We start from the raw sequence: 20,699 nt of genomic DNA on the forward strand, positions 1-20,699 counted from the left end.
GGTGGTGGATGTCTGTAATCCCAGCTACTCAGGAGGCTGAGGCTGGAGAATCGTTTGAACTAGGGAGGCAGAGGTTGCAGTGAGCCGAGATTGTGCCATTGCACTCCAGTCTGGGCAACAAGAGCAAAACTCTGTCTCGAAAAAAAAACAAAGCCTGGAACCAGAAATGTTTTGGATTTCAGTTTTCAGATTTTGGAATATTTGGATGTACATAATGAGATATCTTGGAGGTGAGATACAAGTCTAAACATGAAATTCAATTTTGTTTCATATACACCTTATATACATAGCCTGAAGGTAGTTTTATACTATATATATGTTTTTTAGGCTAGTCAAGTGAAGCTGTGAGAGAAGGAACAAATCTGTAACTGGTTGTCATTGTTTACACAATATTTTTATTATTTATTTAATTTTTAGAGATGAGTCTTGCTCTGTTGCCCCTGGCTGTGCGGCCTCAACGTCCTGGGCCCAACAATCCTCCTGCCTCAGCCTCCCAAGTGGCTAGGGCCATACGCACGCGCACCACACCTGGCTAACTTTTTTTTACTTTTTATAGACACTGGGTTTTGCTATGTTGCCCAGGCTGGTCTTGAACTCCAGGCCTCAAGCAACCCTGCTGCCTCAGCCCCTCCCAAAGTGTTGGGATTACAGGCCACTGTGCCTGTGCTCAGTATTTTTAATAATATATGCAACTCATCACAGGAGTTCAGCTGTGGGATTTTCCAAAAGTTTTGGGATTTCGCATTTTTGGACTGGCTGTGCTAAATCTATATGAGCACTTCTGGTGCCATGATGAGGCATTAAATGTTCATTTTAAACATGTTATAAAGTCATGTTTTTCAAAAAACTTCATTTAATATAAATAGTTGCTTAAACAAGTATGAAAGGCTGAAACTCAAAATCTACCTGAAAAACTTAACAAATCTGCAAGCTGGGAACTGAGTCTTTTCCCCACTGCCAGAGAGAATCACCCAGTCCATTTTCAGGGGCCTAGCAGGGAATTTGATTTAAGAGAAGTCAACAGCTTTTCTGACTACACTGTGGATTCCATCAGTGCACAGGCGCCTGCAGGGCTGCAGTAAGCATCTCCGATGAGGTGGTCCCGGGCATTCACTCCATCTCCCTCCTGGTTTCCTTATGGGAAAGGGCTTCATGATTTCAAGCTCAGTTCCCCTCCCACTCCCAGAGGTGGAGTGCATGGTCATAGAAGGAGCAGGTGGCCAGGAGGCTGAAGGTCGAGTCTGCTTCTTCCGGGTTCACGCCACAGTCACGCGTGACGGCTGCTGTAGCCTGCAGCCAGGCGCCGTTCTTCCTCATGCGCTCTGTGAGTGGCTTCATTCCACTCTCACTCTGGGGTCTGGCATGGCCCGCCCCATTGTTATTCTCTATGCATTCATGACAGGGTGTTGGCAACTCGCCTGCACCCTTCAGGTCTGCCGTCTTGGTTCCTAGGTTGCTAGGAAAGGACCACGAGGGGGCCCGCTGCAGAGAACGGAAGAGCAGCCAGGACCAGTCGGCTCCATACACCAGCGAGTTAGGCAATGTGTGGGATGCCAGGACCGTCGCCTCCTGCTTCTCCTCTGGAGTGAGAGATAAGAGAACCCAGGAAACACAACATCACCCAGAGCCTCTCCCCAACTGTCATGCCTGACAGGGAGACCACCAAGAACAGCCCCTCACAGGTCAGCACGTTTCCTGAGGAGCCGCCGTGTCATGCAAAGGAACCAGCAAGACCTGGGCAGATGTTGAAGAAACAGACCGTCATCTTGCAGTGCACACGCCTGTGTGCCTCCAAGAGAATCATCAGGCAGGGCTATAGAACCACACTCGAAGGTGAGGAACACAGCAAAAGCCTGAGGGGGGAAAGACCTCGGTTAACACTTAAAACCAAAGGACAAAGGAGTTTGAGCCAGCTGGGAAGGAAGGGGATGTCTGAGGAACAGGCGGCTGTGTACAGCAGAGGTGAGAAAGTCCACGGCTCGCACGGGGAACCGCAAACAGGCGGCCGTGGCGCTGTCAGTGAGTGACAGTTGGCTGGAGGGTCCCAAGCATGCAGGGCCCGGCACGCCGTTTCACAGTCTGCATTTTGGAAAGGAGCCGCTGACAAGGTTAAGCGAGCAGCTGCTTTAGAGAAGTTGCTATGGCAACTGTGAGGGCGGAGGGCAGCCCTGGAAAGAGGCCACGACTGCCTCCCAGAGCGCACAGCAACACACCCCACAGCAAGAGGGAATGACGAGGTGCGGCCAAACCCGAGGCGGTCTGGAGTCTAGCAGGCAAGGCCAGGGCTGGCAGGGGCGGTCGCGGAGAGCAACTGGAAGGTGAGACCGGGGCTGCAAGGCTGGGTGGCCACTTGGGCTCTGAAAGGGCTGCCACGGCTACCTCTGAAGTCCAGGGACTGATGCCAGCAGTGACCGGAATCAGAACCAGAATAAGTGCTGAAGAAGAAGGGCTGAGGGCAGAACAGGATGGCACTGGATCACATAATATGCCGAGGATGTACAGGCCCGGCCCAGGGAGGCCCAACCCTGGGCCCAGGGCTTCAATTGGGCAGAGGTGGCTGCGAGGAGTGAGATGCTGAACATTCGGAGACAGCCACAGGGGCCCTCGAGCAGCACGTGTGGGGCGCCCCCCAGGAGGGAGCCCCTGCAGAGGCCGTTACTGTCCCCTGCGAGGTAGTGTCACAGGGCAGGCAGGACCTCTGCTAGTCTTTCATCCGGCAATCACTCAACACGCCCACTCGGGCCAGCAGGACCTCTTCTACAGCTTAGGAAAAGGTAACAAGGCAGAGTCTAGGCCCTCGGAGAGCCACAGCCAGGGAAAAAGACTCCGAATGAGTGGACGGAAGACACCGTTGAGACCCCAAGAACAGGAGGCCCTTTCTGATTAGTCACAGGCCAACCTTTCCTCTCTTTTATTTTCAAGACAAGATCTCACTCTGTCGCATAAGCCGGAGTGCAGTGGCACGATCACAGGTCACTGCAGTCTTGACCTCCTGGGCTCTATCTTCCTGCCTCAGCCTCCCGAGTAGTTGCGACCATCATGCTCAGCTAGTTTTTTCTATCTTTTGTGGCCACAGAGTCTCACTACATTGTCCAGGCTAGTCTTGAACTCCCGGGCACCAGCAATTCGCCACCCCCAGAGTGCTGTGACTGCGAGCGTGAGCCGCTGCGCCCGGCCAGTACAAATTGTTCTAAAATTCGGCCAGGCATGGTGGCTCACGCCTGTAATCCCAGCACTTTGGGAAGCCAACGCGGGCAGTTATGAGGTCAAGAGATCGAGACCATCCTGGTCAACATGGTGAAACCCCATGTCTACTAAAAATGCAAAAATTAGCTGGGTGTGGTGGTGGGCACCTGTAGTACCAGCTACTTGGGAGGCTGAGGCAGGAGAATCGCTTGAACCTGGGAGGTGGAGGTTACAGTGAGCCAAGATTGCACCACTGCACTCCAGCCTGGGTGAAAGAGCGAGACTCTGTCTCAAAAAAATTTTTTTTAATTAAAGATATAGGCTCGGTGCAGTGGCTCACGCCTGTAATTCCAGCACTTTGGGAGGCCGAGGCAGGTGGATCCCCTGAGGGCAGGAGTTCGAGAGCAGCCTGGGAAACATGGTGAAACCCCGTCTCTACTAAAAGCACAAAAATTAGCTGGGCGTGATGGCGCACGCCTGTAATCCCAGCTACACAGGAGCCTGAGGCAGGAGAATCCCTTGAACCTGTGAGGTAGAGGTTGCAATAAGCTGAGATCACCCCACTGCACTCCAGCCTGGATGACAGAGCGAGACTCTGTCTCAAAAAAATAAATAAATAAAGTTATGAAAAAAGCCAGCCGGGCACAGTGGCTCACGCCTATAATCCTAGCACTTTGGGAGGCCGAGGTGGGTGGATCACCTGAGGTCAGGAGTTCAAGACCAGCCTGACCAACATGGTGAAACCCTGTCTCTACTAAAAAATACAAAAATTAGCCAGGCGTGGTGGCAGGCACCTGTAATCCCAGGTACTCGGGAGGCTGCGGCAGGAGAATTGCTTGAACCTGGAAGGTAAGGGTTGCAGTGAGCTGAGATTGCGCCATTGCACTGCAGCCTGGGCAACAAAGCAATACTCCATCTCAAAAGAAAAAAAAAGAAAAAAAGGCCTACAGAGTGCCTGACAAAATTGACCTGGAATGGTGAACTCTCAGACCTATCTTAGTACATCTCTTCAACTTTAAGAATTAAAGGCTGGATGTAGTCGCTCAAGCCTGTAACCCCAACACTGAGGACTGAGTTGAGGCAGAAGGACTGCTTGTGTCCAGGTGGTCCAGGTTGCAGTGAGCTCTGACTCCACCACTGTACTACAGCCTGGGTGACAGGACATAAGACCCTCTCTTAAAAACAAAACAAAACAAAAAAAACTAAAAACCCACCATAGCCAAAAGGTGAAAACAACCCAAATGTCCATCAGAGGATGAACAGACACAATGTGGTCCATCATTACATTCTTAAAAAGGAAGAGGGGCCAGGCGCGGTGGCTCACGCCTGTAATCCCAGCAGTTTGGGAGGCCGAGACGGGCGGATCACGAGGTCAGGAGATCGAGACCATCCTGGCTAACACGGTGAAACCCCGTCTCTACTAAAAAATACAAAAAACTAGCCGGGCGAGGTGGCGGCGCCTGTAGTCCCAGCTACTCGGGAGGCTGAGGCAGGAGAATGGCGGGAACCCGGGAGGCGGAGCTTGCAGTGAGCTGAGATCCGGCCACTGCACTCCAGCCTGGGCGACAGAGAGAGACTCCGCCTCAAAAAAAAAAAAACACACAGAAAAAAGGAAGAGAATTCTGAGACATGCTCCAACATGGGCGAGCCGTGAGAACGTTAAGCCATGTAGAGAAGCCGGATGTAAAAAGGCGGCTCTGCTTCCATGGAATTTCTGGAATAGGCAGATCCCCACAGACAGAGTGAATGGAGGTTACAGGGGCCGGGGGGAGGATGTGTGGGGTGACAGAAAAGTTTTGGAAATAAGTAGCTGTGATGATTGCACAGGATTTTGAATGTCTTATTTTTTTTGAGGTGGAGTCTCACTCTGTTGCCAGGCTGGAGGGTAGTGGCCGGATCTCGACTCACTGCAACCTCCGCCTCCTGAATTCAAGCGATTCTCCTGCCTCAGCCTCCCAAAGTGCTGGGATTACAGGCGTGAGCCACCGCGCCCGGCTACATAAATTTTACCACAGTTTTTACAAAAGCAGTTAAAAGGCAGGAGACCCAGTGTGTGCCAGACAGACAGTGCTGGAGTGTGTTTAAGAAACTCAAGCAAAGGAGATGCGAGTCAAGGGATTAATGGGCAAGTTCTCCTTCAATTATCAAGGCTGCAGAGAAAAGTATCAAGCATTCAGAAGTCTAGGAAACACCACCAAGGGCCTCTCCTAAGCCTCTATCGGGAGGCAAGCTCTATCCAAACAGGTGGCGGCTGGGAACGGCTGTCACCAGGACGGATGGGAGCACAACCAATAGTCAATTGTGAGATGAGATTTAGGAAAAAATAGGTGGGGCAAGGAGAGAAAAATACTATGTTAATGCTGTGTTCTGAGTAGAAAAAAATGCCATTAAGAATGGGAGGAGACGGCCAGGCGCGGTGGCTCACGCTTGTAATCCTAGCACTTTGGGAGGCCGAGGCAGGCAGATCACAAGGTCAGGAGATGGAGACCATCCTGGCTAACACGGCGAAAGCCTGTCTCTACTAGAACCCGGGAGGCAGAGCTTGCAGTGAGCTGAGATCCTGCCACTGCACTCCAGCCTGGGCAACAGAGCGAGACTCTGTCTCAAAAAAAAAAAAATACAAAAATTAGCCAGGCGTGGTGGCGTGCACCTGTAATCCCAGCTACTTGGGAGGCTGATGCAGGAGAATCCCTCAAACCCAGGAGGCGGAGCTGGCAGTGAGCCAAGATTGTGTCATTGCACTCCAGCCTGGGTGACAGAGCAAGACTCCGCCTCAAAAAAAAAAAAGAAGAAAATCACCATTTTGCCATTATCATAATTTATTCAGGCAACAATTGCCTCTAAATTGGATAAAAGTCTGATAAGGGAATTAGTGACACATGTCAAAGATACTCACCACAGATTACTGATTAATTACAAAGAGGAAAATAGTATCTCTTCAGTGAAGGGATCGGGGCAAACACCACCTTCACAAAGTGACCAAATTTCACAAAAATGGAACAAAGGGGCATCACAGGCCCTTGATGTGAGGAACTAAGGAGGGCACAGCACCACTTTCACAGGTCCCCTGGCAAAAATGCATGCCCCATGGCCAAGATGGTGAAACCCCGTCTCTACTAAAAATACAAAAATTGGCCGGGCGCGGTGGCTCAAGCCTGTAATCCCAGCACTTTGGGAGGCCGAGATGGGTGGATCACGAGGTCAGGAGATCGAGACCATCCTGGCTAACACGGTGAAACCCCATCTCTACTAAAAATACAAAAAAATTAGCCGGGCGTGGTGGCGGGCGCCTGTAGTCCCTGCTACTCGGGAGGCTGAGGCAGGAGAATGGCGTGAACCCAGGAGGCGGAGCTTGCAGTGAGCCGAGATAGTGCCACTGCACTCCAGCCTGGGCGACAGAGCAAGACTCCGCCTCAAAAAAAAAAAAAAAAAAAAAAACAAAAATTAGCCGGTGTGGCAGCGGGTGCCTGTAGTCCCAGCTACTCGGGAGGCTGAGGCAGGAGAATGGCGTGAACCCGGGAGGCGGATCTTGCAGTGAGCCGAGATCGCGCCACTGCACTCCAGCCTGGGTGACAGAGTGAAACTCCCTCAAACAAAAAAAACCAAAAAACAAAGCACGACCCCATACCAAAGACTCGCCTCAGACTCAGAGGCATGAACTGAAAGAGAATGAAAAAGATGCATCACGTCACACTGAAGTGACTTTACCGATGCCAGACAAAACTTTAAACCAAAAAATGTTACTAGATTTAAAGGCAGACAGTTTAGATTGATAAAAGGGTCACCACATCTGGAAGATACCAGAATTATAAACATACATAAAAGAGATCCCCAAAATACATGAAGTAAAAACTGATGGAAACAAGGCCAGAAATACATAATCCTACAGTTAGAGTTGGAGGTAACAGTAGCTCAGTTTCTTTTTCTCTTTTTTTCTTTTTTTTTTTTGATACGGAATCTCGCTCTGTCGCCCAGGCTGGAGTGCAGTGGTGCGATCTTGGTTCACTGCAACCTCCGCCTCCCGGGTTCACACCATTCTCCTGCTTCAGCCTCCTGAGTAGCTGGGATTACAGGCGCCCACCACCACGCCGGCTAATTTTTTGTATTTTTAGTACAGACAGGGTTTCACCATGTTAGCCAGGATGGTCTCAATCTCCTGACCTCGTGATCTGCCCATCTTGGCCTCCCAAAGTGCTGAGATTACAGGCGTGAGCCACCGCGCCCGGCCACTAGCCCACTTTCAATATTGCCCAGACAGGAGATCAGTAAGGAACCAGAAGATCTGAACAACATTATAAAGCCGAGACCTCATAGGCACCTACAGGGGCACTCCCCAGGAGAGACCACATTCTAGGCCACAAAACAAGTCTCAGTAAATTCAACAGGAATGCACAATGGAATAACATTAGAAACTGGTAACAGAAAGAAATGTGGGCACTTAAAAACATGTAAATTAAACAACACACTCATAAATAACCAATGGTCAAAGAAAAAAGTCACATGGGAAATTAGAAAGTAAGTACCTTGAGATGAATGAAAATAAAAATACAACATACCAAAATGTATGGGTTGCAGCAAAAGCAGTGCTCAGAGGAAAATGTATCACCATTAATAAAGAAAAAAGACCTTAAATTGTTTTAAGACGAGAAATATTATGGCTGGGCATGGTGGTCCCAGCTACTCAGGAGGCTGAGGTGGAAGGATGGTTTGAGCCCAGGGACCGGGCGCAGTGGCTCATGCCTGTACTTTGGGAGGCCAAGGCAGGCAGATCACCTGAGGTCAGGAGTTCAAGACCAGCCTGGCCAATGTGGCGAAATCCCATCTCTACTAAAAATACAAAAATTAGCCAGGCGTGGTGGCAGGCGCCTGTAATCCCAGCTACTCTGGAGGCTGAGGCAGGAGAATTGCTTGAAGCCAGGAAGCAGAGGTTGCAGTGAGCCGAGATGACACCACTGTACACCATCCTGGGTCACAGCAAGACTCCATCTCAAAACAAACAAACAAAAAGAGACCTCAAATTGTTTTAATACAAGAAATATTACGGCTTTGCACTGGGGTCCCAGCTACCCGGGAGGCTGGGGTAGGAGGATGGTTTGAGCCCAGGAGGTTGAGGCTGCAGTGAGCTACAATCACACCACCACACTCCAGCCTGGGTGACAGAGCAAGACCCCATCTCAAAACAAAACAAAACAAAAAACGATGAGAAATATGAAGCACATTCACAGAACTAACAGAAATAATACAGAAGAAATGGAGAAACTAAAGATGCAGAAAATAGAGGAATATAAGCCAGACGCAGTGGCTCACGCCTGTAATCCTGGCACTTTGGGAGGCCAAACTGGGCGGATCACAAGGTCAGGAGTTCCAGACGAGCCTGATCAACATGGTGAACCCCCCCCCATCTCTACTAAAAATACAAAAATTAGCTGGGCGTGGTGGGTTTACAGCTGAGCGCCTGTAATCCCAGCTACTCGGGAGGCTGAGGCAGGAAAATCGCTTGAACCTGGGAGGCGAGGGTTGTGGTGAGCCGAGATCGTGCCACTGCACTCCAGCCTGGGTGACAGAGCCAGACTCCGTCTCAAAAAAAAGAGGAATACCATGCGGAAATCAAGTCAATCATGTCCTTGAGTACAATCCAGTGCAGAGAAGGAACCGGCCTTGGGAACAGGTGCGGCTCACCCACTGCTGCAGAGAGCAGAGAGCGTGTGGATGGCCCTAGAGGCTGGTGGGCTTAATGGTGGGAAGATGAGGTGGTTTTGTGATTGCTCATTTTTGGAGTGAGGGGAGAGGAAAGAGCAAAAGAAGAGAGATCACGAGCTGAGAGTCAGGAGGGAAGAGGAGGTCCTGGAGATTTGAGGAGAGAGAAGAAAATGTGAACCAGTTCTGACGGTGGGGGATTACTGCCTGGAGAAACTACAGATTACCAGGAATCTCAGGGACCTACTGGAACACAACGCGCACAGCTGGTTCCAGCCACGCTCTCCGGCTCAGCCAGAAGCAGAGGTGCATGTTCCCAACAAAACAACACTGGGTTCTGCTCAAAGTGTGATAAAGGGAGGAAGGGAATGGAGTGTGAGCTCACAGGGGCAGCAGACCACAGTCCCAGCTGACCTCAAGCAGGAGGGGCATGGGAGAGCACAGACAAGGATGGTTATGGGAGTGACGGTGGCCAAGCCTCCAGACCAGAGGTCCCAGTGGGGTCAGAGGTCTGCTGAAATGCAGGAGGCACCGGAATGACAAAGCTGGGAAACCAGGGAAAAGTGTGGTTAGAGAGCAGAGATTCTGGAGCTGGGATGGTTACGGATCACGACCAAGTCTAGGGCGCGACCCTGGGAGTGTGTAAAAGCTGAGGGAAGAGCTCAGCCGAGCGAGGGGGCAGGGAACTGGTGCCCTGCCCTGAGGCCCAGCAGCCATGGGTCCCCACTCACCCATTGCCTTTTGGCAGTTGAGGATCTTAAAGCCACTGTGCATACAGGCGGCCAGGAGCAGGTGGTGGTGGAACGGGTGCCACTTGATTCTCCATACCCCACCCTGCACAGGCGTGTCTGCCAACGGCTGCTTCATGTTCCGTGTGTCCCACAGTAGGATGTGCTCATCATAGCTGAAACCAACCAAACATGGAGGGCATGCATGGAAAGCCCAGGCTCCCCTGTTCCACAAGGTCCCTGGGGGGCAGAGAACGTCTCCCAGAGACCTGTCCCACGCATCCCTTGGGGACAAAGTCCCCTTTCCCAAACCCCTATACCTACGCTCTGGCGAAGCACTGGCAGACGAAATGCTGCAATGGTGCCGGGAAGAAAGGCAGCCAAAGAGGCAAGAAGGGCCCGAGAGCCTCCCTGGGACTCACCTTCCTGTGGCCAGGACGTGCTCCCAGTGGGGGCTGCTCTGGATGCTGCACACGCCCATGGTGTGTCTGCAAGCAGAGGCGGCGCCTGAACCAGTGCCCAGGACACAGACGCACCCAGGGAACGGAGGACCGGTGACCCAGGGAGCGGGAGGGCTGGTGTGAGCACCGAGTGCTGGCTCTTGGGCAGTTACCTTTTGCTGGTGAAGAGGACTTTGCCGGGTACCCTGGTGTCCCAGCCCCTCAGAAGGCCATCATCGCCCCCTGTGTGGAGACAGAGAAGTATCAACACCACCAATGAGAGGAAGTGACCGTTCTCAGTGAGGCTGAGGCCGTTGATGTCTGTGGGAAGTTCCCCTGGGTGACTTTGCTGGGGGGGGGGGGGGGGTCTTAGGTTACCACTTCAACAGGAGGTCCCAGAAACAACCCCCAGGAATGTCATTGCTGTGCCTTGACTCTCTACAGACTGCAAGCCGCAGGGGAAAGACAGATGGCCTCTGCCTGCAGGAACAGAAGGGAGGAAATGGAAACCTAAGGGGCCCTGAAGGCCATCAGGTGCTGGCAACCATTGTTCACAGGGGACCATTGTTCACAGGGGACCGTTGTTCACAGGGGCTGTTACCAGGCCCCAGGGGCTAAACTGCCTTTGCTAAGAGCTCCAGTGATTAAAGCCCTGGCTTCTAAGAACAAGAGTTGCCAGATCAGAGCCCTGAACAGAAACTGCACACAGGAGGCAGCAAGCAGGAGGACTCTACACCGTGCACCTGATAGAAAGGTGCCCTCTGTCATCTTAAAGCACTTGTTTAGGGGAAATAACAGGATGGGAGAACAGAGGAGGTGGTGAGCGGAGCCACAACCAATCTCCGAAGAAACGCAACACAGACATGGGGTGGATGGTGGTGCCTGAAGGAAGGGAAGCTCAGGAGCAGGGCCCACAGGGAGAGTGAAGAGCAGAAGGAAAACGTCTAGGCCTGACCACATCACCCACCCCACACCATCCAGCTCCCACTACCCACCCACCTTCCATCCATCACACCATCTACCCACCTCAACCCCATCCAAAAATCCACCATCCATCCACCCATGCACCCACCCACTCACTCATCCACCCACCTTCCATCCATCACACCATCTACCCACCCCAACCCCATCCAAAAATCCACCATCCATCCACCCATGCACCCACCCACTCACTCATCCACCCACCTTCCATCCATCCATCTATCTATCCACCCAGCTGCCCTCCCATTCCATTCAGCCGCCCACCATCCATCCAACAATCCACCATCCGTCCACCATCCACCACCCACCACCCACCACCCACCATCCAAAAATGCATCCATCCACCCACCGTCCATCCATCCAGCCGGCCAGCCAGTCACTCACCCACCATCCATCCACCCAACAATCCACCATCCACCCACCCACCACCTACCGTCCATCCACCCACCCACCCACCACCCATCAAATAGGTACTTGCTGAGCACACACTATGGACCCTCGTAATAGACACGAGGGATACACGGTGAACATGACCTACAGTTAAATGAACCAGCGGAATCAGCTGACCTAGGCATAAAGCCTGCAGATGAGCCTCAAGTATGAGCTGCCATTCTGTGGCAAATTTGTATAGAGGAGGCAAAGGCTTCTTTATACATGAGTCTCTCCACTCTCTCATGCCCACACATCCACTCCATCAGGAAACCTGACTGGACCTGCCTTCACTTCTTTTTTTTTTTTTTTTTTTTTTTTGAGAGGGAGTCTCGCTCTGTCGCCCAGGCTGGAGTGGGGTGGCCGGATCTCTGCTCACTGCAAGCTCCGCCTCCCGGGTTTACGCCATTCTCCTGCCTCAGCCTCCCGAGTAGCTGGGACTACAGGCGCCGCCACCTCGCCCGGCTAGTTTTTTGTATTGTTTTAGTAGAGACGGGGTTTCACCGTGTTAGCCAGGATGGTCTCGATCTCCTGACCTCGTGATCCGCCCGTCTCGGCCTCCCAAAGTGCTGGGATTACAGGCTTGAGCCACCGCGCCCGGCCTTCTGCCTTCACTTCTATCCAGAACCCAACCATGGGTCCTCACCTCCACTACTCCAAACCTGCTCTGGGCTGACTCATCACCTGCCCAGTGGCAAGTCTCCAGGATGTGCCCCTCCCTCTTGTCGTCTAGACTCACATTCACCAAAGAGGTTGTCATACATTTTAAAATGCAAGTCAGAATCTGTCATTCCTCTGTTCAACATCCTGCAACAGCTCCCATTTCGTTCTGAGTAGGAAACAAAGTCCTTGCTGGAGCCTGCCAGGCCCTGTGCCCGTTTACCTCTGACTTCACCCTCTTCTATTCCGCCACTCCCTCAGGTCATCCTAACCGTGCTAGCTACTGGCTACTCTTCTGCCATAGCGGGGCCACTGCCCACCCTGAACATGCTCTCCAACAGGATAATCTGCACCTGCTTCCAGCACCCTTCTACCTTCTTTCCAAAGCACTCATTGCCCCTGACGTGCCGCGCAGTCTCTTCCCTATAACAAACTCTGCTTTGTGTTTACTGTCCGTCTCCCCACCACAGAATGTCAGCTGAGTAAAAGCAGGGACTTTTATGTGAAAATCAGCCAGCTGTGGCAACTCACACCTGTAGTCCCAGCTACTCAGAAGGCTGAGGCAGGACCCTGGGAGGTTAAGGCTGCAGTGACCTGTGATCACACCACTGCACTCCGGCCTGGGTGACACAGCAAGACGTGAGCCACCCACCCCATCCCCAAAATATATTTATATAAATCTTTTTTTTTTTTTTGAGATGGAGTCTCCCTCTGTCGCCAGGCTGGAGTGCAGTGGCGTGATCTTGGCTCACTGCAACCTCTGCCTCCTGGGTTCAAGCAATTCCACTGCCTCAGCCTCCCGAGTAGCTGGGACTACAGGCACCCGCCACCATGCCAGGCTCATTTTTTGTATTTCAGTAGAGACGGGGTTTCACCATGTTGGCCAGGCTGGTCTGGAACCCCTGACCTTGTGATCTGCCCACCCTGGCCTCCCAAAGTGCTGGGATTACAGGTGTGAGCCACCGCGCCCAGACTATATAAATAATTTAAGAAGGCCGAGCGCAGTGGCTCACGCCTGTAATCCCAACACTGGGAGGCCGAGACAAGTAGATCGCTTGAGCCCAGGCATTCGAGACCAGCCTGGGCAACATCGCAAAACCCTATCTCTGTAAAAAAATTTAATTAGTGGGGCATGGTGGTGTGCGCCTATAGCCGCAGCTACTAGGGAGGCTGAGGTGCGGGGGGATCGATTGAGGCCAGGAGGTTGAGGTTGGAGTGAGCTGAGATTGCACCACTGTACTCCAGCCTGGGTGACAGAGCGAGACCCTGTCTCATAAAAATAAAAATAGGCTGGGCGCAGTGGCTCATGCACATAATCCCAGCATTTGGGAGGCCAAAGCGGGTGAATCACCTGAGGTCAGGAGTTCAAGACCAGCCTGGCCAACGTGGTGAAACCTTACGTCTCTACTAAAAACACAAAAATTAGCTGGGCGTGGTGGCAGGTGCCTGTAATCCCAACTACTCAGGAGGTTGAGGCAGGAGAGTCACTGGAACCCAGGAGGCGGAGGTTGCAGTGAGCCAAGGTTGCACCACTGCACTCCAGCCTAGGCAACAAGAGCAAAACTCTATCTCAAAATAAACAAATAAATAAATAAAAATAATAAAATTTAAAAAAGAAAGCAGGACTTTTGTCTGTTTAGTTTGCTAAAGTATTCTAATCACCTAGAATAGGGCTCAGCACATAGCATTTGTTGAATGAATCAGTCCAGAATTATTCAATAATTGCCCTACGGTACCTTTGTTCCGAATTAGCTCGAGGTAGAAGAACCAATCCAAGGAGAGACCCCAAGAAATGAGATCTTCATGGCTCTCACATGTCAAGGCTGCGACAGCAAGCAACACAATGAAGAGCCACGCCTTACACACATGCTCGCCACTCGGATGAGCAGAGGCGGCATGAGAGCTGCGGTCAGGCCTGCCTGGGGTGGAAGGACGGCTGCTCTGCGTCAGCCTTCTAAGGACAAGACTTTAAGCTGAGCATGTCAGAAAAGCAGAATTCACCCATGAAGGAAACATCCTGTGACGAAACCCTGAGACTGAGGGAACGTGGACTATTTCAGAAGAAAGTGACTGAGAGCAGAGGAGCCAAAACAAGGCCGGAGAAGCACGCGTGGACCAGATTCCACAGGCCTTGGGCAATCGCATCGCTACTTTGAATTTTATGAAACAGGAACTAAATGAAACAGGAACTGTGAGGGGTTCTAACGATGAGTGAGATGTGATAAAGCGTGTACGTTTTTAAAACACTTGCTCTGACTACTGTGTGGAGACTGAAACAATCAGGAATGAAGGCAGGGCCATCATTTATGGCTCTGCTGTGACAAACTAGATGAGACAGAGGCCCAGATGGGTAGCGGCAGGGAAGAGTCAGATCTTCGGCTCTTTGCAAATTCAGCAGCTCCTCTTCCGTCTTCTCTCAGAGACCAGCCCCTCCCACCTGTCCTGAGTTATCTCCACCCGGGAAAGAGAAATAAAGCTACCTCCTTCCTGGAAACACCAGTTAATTTTCCACTCTCACATCAGCTGCCCCAAATGCAAACCATTCACAAGACCTGGAAAGGAATCTTATTTTTCTCATGCTTCCTTTTTTTTCTGGAAGATAAACTAAATCCAAAAAGGGCACAGACAAACCTGAAATCCAACATGGTGATGTCACTATTGTATCCACAGAAACTGGACTTCCAGTAAAAGCATAGAGGATCTGACACAGAGCACATCAGGGAGGCAGGACGGCTCTGCCCACAGGGGCCTGCTCCTCCAACACCCTGGTCAGCACCACCCAAGACCCTGCACTGCCTAAGGCAAGCTACACTTTGCTCTCTAAAGAATAGCTAAGTGGGCCAGGCACGGTGGCTCACGCCTGTAATCCCAACACTATGGGAGGCCCAGGAGGGAGGATCACGAGGTCAGGAGATCGAGACCATCCTGACCAACATGGTGAAACCCTGTCTCTACTAAAAACTCAAAAATTAGCCGGGCATGGTGATCGGCACCTGTAATCCTAGCTACTTGGGAGGCTGAGGCAGAAGAATTGCTTGAACCTGGGAGGTGGAGGTTGCAGTGAGCCAACATCGTGCCACTGCACTCTAGCCTGGCGACAGAGCAAGACTCAGTCTCAAAAAAAAAAAAAACAGGTACACTTTCCGTAAAAGGTCTTCAAGATCCCAACACAACTGGAATCACAGCTACAGCACAGGCCTCCCCCCTCCCTCTGCCCCTCCCTCAGGAAGCCTTCCATCAGAGGTGACCAGCGGAGGAATACTGACCTGAATACACAATTTCTGTATGCCAGTAATCGAAAGCAGCAATCCAGGCCTCGAACTGATGTGCCTGCCATGAGGCCACTTTCTGCAGCCTGGGCCCCGTCTCATTCACCATCAGGAGGTGGAGCTGCCCTGTGGAGTCACTGCTGATGATCTTCAAGGGCTGGTCCCTGGCCCTAGACACAGGGAACCCATGGAGAAGCCCAGCCGAATGTTATTCGTCAGCCTCTTCTGGTTCCCAAACAAGTCCTGAGAGAGGGTAAAGAGGGTCTCCACAGCCCTGGGATGTGGACACGCCCCTTAATTGCTAAGCTCGTCAAAGACACCAGTGTCGGCTTCTCTAGGTAAAACACTATTGCTATGTATCTAAAATGGGGAACTTTTTTTTCAGAATAGGACCAGCAGTGATGGTGCCAGGGCTGAGGAGCACAGTTGCGGCTGGCCAAAGGTGGCTGGAGTGCTGTAGCCTGAAAAATGGAAGTGGTCCTCAGAGAAAGACTCAGGGCCCCTGACCAAGCCTGGCCCTTACCTTCCAGTTTTCCCAGTGGACCAATCTAGGGACAAAGCCAGACACTGCTCCTCCAGGGCAAGGCTGGACAATGGCTCCAGCACGTGGCTCTTCTCCTGGAGAAGACGAAACTCCATCAAAGGGACGTAGCCCCCCCAGAGCCCCCAAAAGACTTTTCCTCTCCTGCAGGGAAGTCGCTGTTCCCTCATTTACACCCTACCTGGATGAAGTCCATCAGTCACTGAGTCACACTTGCACCTAACACTGAACCCCCTGCCAGGGGCCCCGAGAAGACCTGGGGACACTGGAGCTCACACTCCTCACACTTGAAGGAGGACTTTCCCACAGGCTTGACCTTGGGGCACGGTCTCCCTCCCTTTCACACCCCCTTGCCGTCCTTGCACTCCTAGATGCTGCCGAGACGTCTGTGCAGGCTCCAGACCACAATGGCACACGCGCGTGCCCACCCCAGGCCTCCCCAGAGACGATGGGGAAACTCCTCTGGTTTCCACTTCAGAAGCCGCCAGCAGCCATGAGAACGTGGTTGCTCTTTACGCAGATCTATATAAATTTTATTTCCTAAACAGCCTAGTCAGTGCTTAACTCCATCCCTGGCTCCCAGCAGGCTGCTGCACCAAAACCCTTTCCTGGGTTCATGCACTCCTCCCTTGGGCCCACAGCTTTCCTGTGGCTGCTCTTTCCCTCCTTTCTAAGACAGGGCAACTGCTCTGGGCTGCCTTAAGCAAGGCCCTTCCTACACAGGCCCTCGGCTGGCCCAGTCCCACCTGTAGCATCTGCATCGGAGGGAGGCATAGTCTCAGGCTGTTTACATCACCCCACTACGGGACATCCCCATTCCCTCCCCCACAGCTATCAGACGAAGTCACTGTGCTAACGCATGGCTCTGGAGCACTGTGAGAAACACGGAGAAATTCACCCAGGACTCACATGCTTTTCCAATCATCAGTGAGAAACGCCATTGCTACTCCGGGCCCCAGCATCAACCTACGAACGCTTGCCCAGGTCCTTAGAGAACTGTCAGACCCACTGGCAGGTCAATGAACACCCTGTCACTTTAGCCCTTCTGCTGGTGACACACGAGGTGACTTCCTCTTGGAGGTGGATGTAGAATGCAAAACAACTTAAAAACAGACTCCACCAGCCGGGCGCGGTGGCTCAAGCCTGTAATCCCAGCACTTTGGGAGGCCGAGACGGGTGGATCACGAGGTCAGGAGATCGAGACCATCCTGGCTAAAGCGGTGAAACCCCGTCTCTACTAAAAAACTACAAAAAAATTAGCCGGGCGAGGTGGCGGGCACCTGTGGTCCCAGCTACTCAGGAGGCTGAGGCAGGAGAATGGCGTGAACCCGGGAGGCGGAGCTTGCAGTGAGCCGAGATCCCACCACTGCACTCCAGCCTGGGCGACAGAGCAAGACTCCGTCTCAAAAAAAAATAAAAAATAAAAAAAAAAATAAAACAGACTCCACCTTATCTTAGAACGTTTATGTATTGCTCACCATTGAAGACAGATCGTTCTAGAAAAATGTCTGTGTCAGCACAGCCTCCTTCCTAACTCTCTCTATTTAGGTCCCTTCTGCCCACGGAACAAGTGCAAGTCACTGACCTCAGATTCCACCAGGCGGAGCAGTTGTATGGATCCACTGGCATCTGCCAAGCCCAAGAGGGCATGTCCAGCCACCGGGATGTGGCACCTGAGGAGAGGGCCCACCATAAGCACACCAATGTGCCCAAGGCACAGGAGAGCACTGTGCGTCCCTGTAATCACAGTCACGCTTTGCTTAACAGCAGGGCTGCAGTCCACACAAACCCAGCTGGGACAGCCTACTACACACCTTGACGATATGGTACAGCCCACTGTCCTACGCCACAAACCTTACCGCATGTTACTGCAGGCAAGTGTAACACAACAGTAAGTGGTTGTGTATCTAAACATAGAAAAGATACAGTAAGAATACAATATAAAAGATAAAAAACAGGTGGCCGGGCATGGTGGCTCACGCCTGTAACCCCAACACTTTGGGAGGCTAAGGCAGGAGGATGACTTGAGACAAGGAGTTCGAAACCAGCCTGAGCAACACATCAAGACCTTGTTTCCACAAACAAACAAACAAAAATGAGGTGTGGTAAGGCCGGGCGCGGTGGCTCACGCCTGTAATCCCAGCACTTTGGGAGGCCGAGGCGGGTGGATCAAGAGGTCAGGAGATCGAGACCATCCGGGTAACACGGTGAAACCCCGTCTCTACTAAGAATACAAAAATTAGCCAGGCATGGTGGCAGGCGCCTGTAGTCCCAGCTACTCAGGAGGCTGAGGCAGGATAATGGCGTGAACCCGGGAGGCGGAGCTTGCAGTGAGCCGAGATCACGCCATTGGGCGAGAGTGAAAAAAAAAAAAAAAAGAGGCGTGGTGGCACGTACCTGAAGTCTCAGCTATTCGAGAGGCTGAGATGGAGAACTGCGTGAGCCCAGGACTTCAAGGCTGCAGTGAGTTATGATCGTGCCACTGCACTCCAGCCTGGGCAACAGAACAAGACCCTGTCTCAAAAAAAAAAAAAAAAAAAATCAAAAAGGATAAAAAGTGGTGCACCTGTATAGGGCAGTTCCATTGCGTTAAGGCACCACCATGGTACATGTGCCCCATTGTTGACCAAAACAGAATTATGCCACACATGACTGCATTTAAATCTCAGCTCCAAAAGTGGGCGAGAGCCTACAGTTGTGTTCTCAAACACAAGACGCCCCAGGTTATGAAGTCAGAAAACTCCCATCACTTCCTGGCTGCAACATGACAAAGGAAATAAGCCCCAGGTAAAGCACTCCCCAAGTGGGAGGCAGGCAGGACAGCAAAGAAATAAACCCAAAGTTGAGACGCAATGCCTGTCTTGTTGAAGGCATCAAGCATCAGGCTCCCCTGATTGCCACTCATGACAAATTCTAGACCCAGGGGGATTATCACAGTTGTACCATTTCATGTCCAGGATTGCAGAAGTATCTTTTCTTTGGACCTCGACCAGAGGGTGAGTAGAGTTGTTCTCATTGAAATTGTATAGGAAGAGACGGCCTAAGCGGACTCGAGGCTCCTCAACTTCCATTCTACCCTACAAAAAATGCAGAGGTATTCTCTGATTACCCCCAAGACACCAAGGAACCCAAGGGATGGGAAAAGGGATCCAAGGAACTCAAAGGTTTGCCATGACTGACGGAGTGGAATTCTGCCTGGAAGAACCTCTGGTTGTCTGAGCTGGAGAAACGTCTATTTTCCTTCATATGATTAATGAGTAGGTGAACACTCCTGGATCCGGCAGAGAGGGCTCCTTCTCAACTGGCCAACAGGGACCAGCTATGGCTAGGGTAACCACAGAACCCAGTTTGCCTGGGACGGTCCTGACTTAGGCCTGTTGTTCAGTGCCCAGTTTGAATTCTAATATGTACCTACCAGAAGTTAAGGTATGATTCCCACTTTCTCTTTACTGTAAATTCCATCCATTAGCTTGGGCCACACCTGTATATAGAAGACTTTCTGCTCTCAAGATTCTAATGTTGGCCGGGGGCGGTGGCGCCTGCCTGTGGTCCCAGCTACTCAGCAGGCTGAGGCGGGAGGATGCCCTGAGCCCTGGAGTCCAAGGCTGCACTCCAGCCTGGGTGACAGAGCAAGACCTTATCTCAGAAAAAAAGAATATATATACATTTTTTTTTTTTTGAGACGGAGTCTTGCTCTATCGGCGAGGCTGGAATGCAGTGGTGCGAGCTCGGATCACGGTAAGCTCCGCCTCCCGGGTTCACGCCATCCTCCTGCCTCAGCCTCCCCAGTAGCTGGGACTACAGGCACCCGCATCACGCCCGGCTAATTGTTTCGTATTTGTATAGTAGAGACGGGGTTTCACCGTGTTAGCCAGGATGGTCTCGATCTCCTGACCTCGTGACCCGCCCGCCTCGGCCTCCCAAAGTGCTGGGATTACAGGCGTGAGCCACCGCGCCCGGACGAGAATAATGTTTTTAAAAAGATTCTAAACTGTTTCTGACCTACGTCCTAGCGAAACGGCCAACATCCCCTCTTCACCTCCTGGGCGATTCTGTGCGCCTCTCGGCCTCAACCTCGTGGCCGACCCCACCCTCCCCTCCCCTCCCGAAGCCGCGACGCGCGCACCTTGCTCGGGGGGTCGGCAGGCGGGTCCTCCGGCCGCCGCAGCTGGTAGGTCCCGCACGCCAGCAGGTGCCTGCAGCCTTGCAGCGGGCACCACTCCACCGAGTCCGCGGTCAGCTCGGTGTCCACCGTCTGCAGGGCGAAAGCGCCCATCATCCAGCCCTCGGGGAAGGCCGCGGAGCCGGCGGTAGAGGCGGGTCGGCGGGGCCGGGCTGGGCACTGCGCGGGGCGGCAACGCCGGGGCCAGCGGGACGAGCTCGGAGGCTCAGGGACACTGTCAGCCCGTGCCGCCTCTCTCGCGACTCCTTCCGGGGCGCCGGGGCGGGACATCCGGCCGGGCCTTGGCAGCCGTGGACGCCCCCGGAAGACCGGGCTCCCGCGCCCCCTGGCGGCCGGCTGACCGCGGCGGGCTGGAGGCGCCAGACGCGCCGCTCCCTGCGGGGCCGTGGAGACCGAAGGCTCCTCCACGGAGCAGGTTTGGAGACGGCAGGTTAGTGACAGAGTCTTAGGTTTGAAGCCGCCTTTGCAGAAATTCTATCTGTGAGAAAAACCCCAACAGCGAGCTGCGCTAGCGCACCCTGTGGCGCCCTCCTGGTTACTCCTGGGCCATCGGCCGCGCTGACTTGTTAGGCTAGTTTCCCTGAG

The 20,699-nt window shown here is 52.5% G+C and overlaps 1 protein-coding gene across 2 annotated transcripts; it reads right to left on the bottom strand.

The window, feature by feature from the left end:
• Nucleotides 1-372: 372 nt before the first annotated feature.
• Nucleotides 373-20,371, bottom strand: DPH7 (diphthamide biosynthesis 7). Of its 2 annotated transcripts, none has more exons than XM_037987060.2 (9): nucleotides 20,058-20,369; nucleotides 18,875-19,008; nucleotides 17,517-17,604; nucleotides 15,914-16,008; nucleotides 15,388-15,560; nucleotides 10,225-10,294; nucleotides 10,034-10,099; nucleotides 9,615-9,787; nucleotides 373-1,580 (listed from the first exon to the last, which is right to left on the bottom strand). In XM_037987060.2, the coding sequence occupies exons 1-9, from the start codon at nucleotides 20,208-20,210 to the stop codon at nucleotides 1,165-1,167; spliced, it is 1,368 nt and encodes a 455-aa protein (XP_037842988.2). In that variant the 5' UTR covers nucleotides 20,211-20,369; the 3' UTR covers nucleotides 373-1,164. The 2 variants fall into 2 exon arrangements, with proteins under 2 accessions (XP_037842988.2, XP_037842990.2); XM_037987062.2 differs by lacking the exon at nucleotides 373-1,580 and adding an exon at nucleotides 2,602-2,763 and having other exon boundaries at nucleotides 20,058-20,371.
• Nucleotides 20,372-20,699: the final 328 nt, after the last annotated feature.

The sequence above is a fragment of the Chlorocebus sabaeus genome, chromosome 12, assembly GCF_047675955.1.
Source record: "Chlorocebus sabaeus isolate Y175 chromosome 12, mChlSab1.0.hap1, whole genome shotgun sequence".
Lineage (NCBI taxonomy): Eukaryota > Metazoa > Chordata > Mammalia > Primates > Cercopithecidae > Chlorocebus > Chlorocebus sabaeus.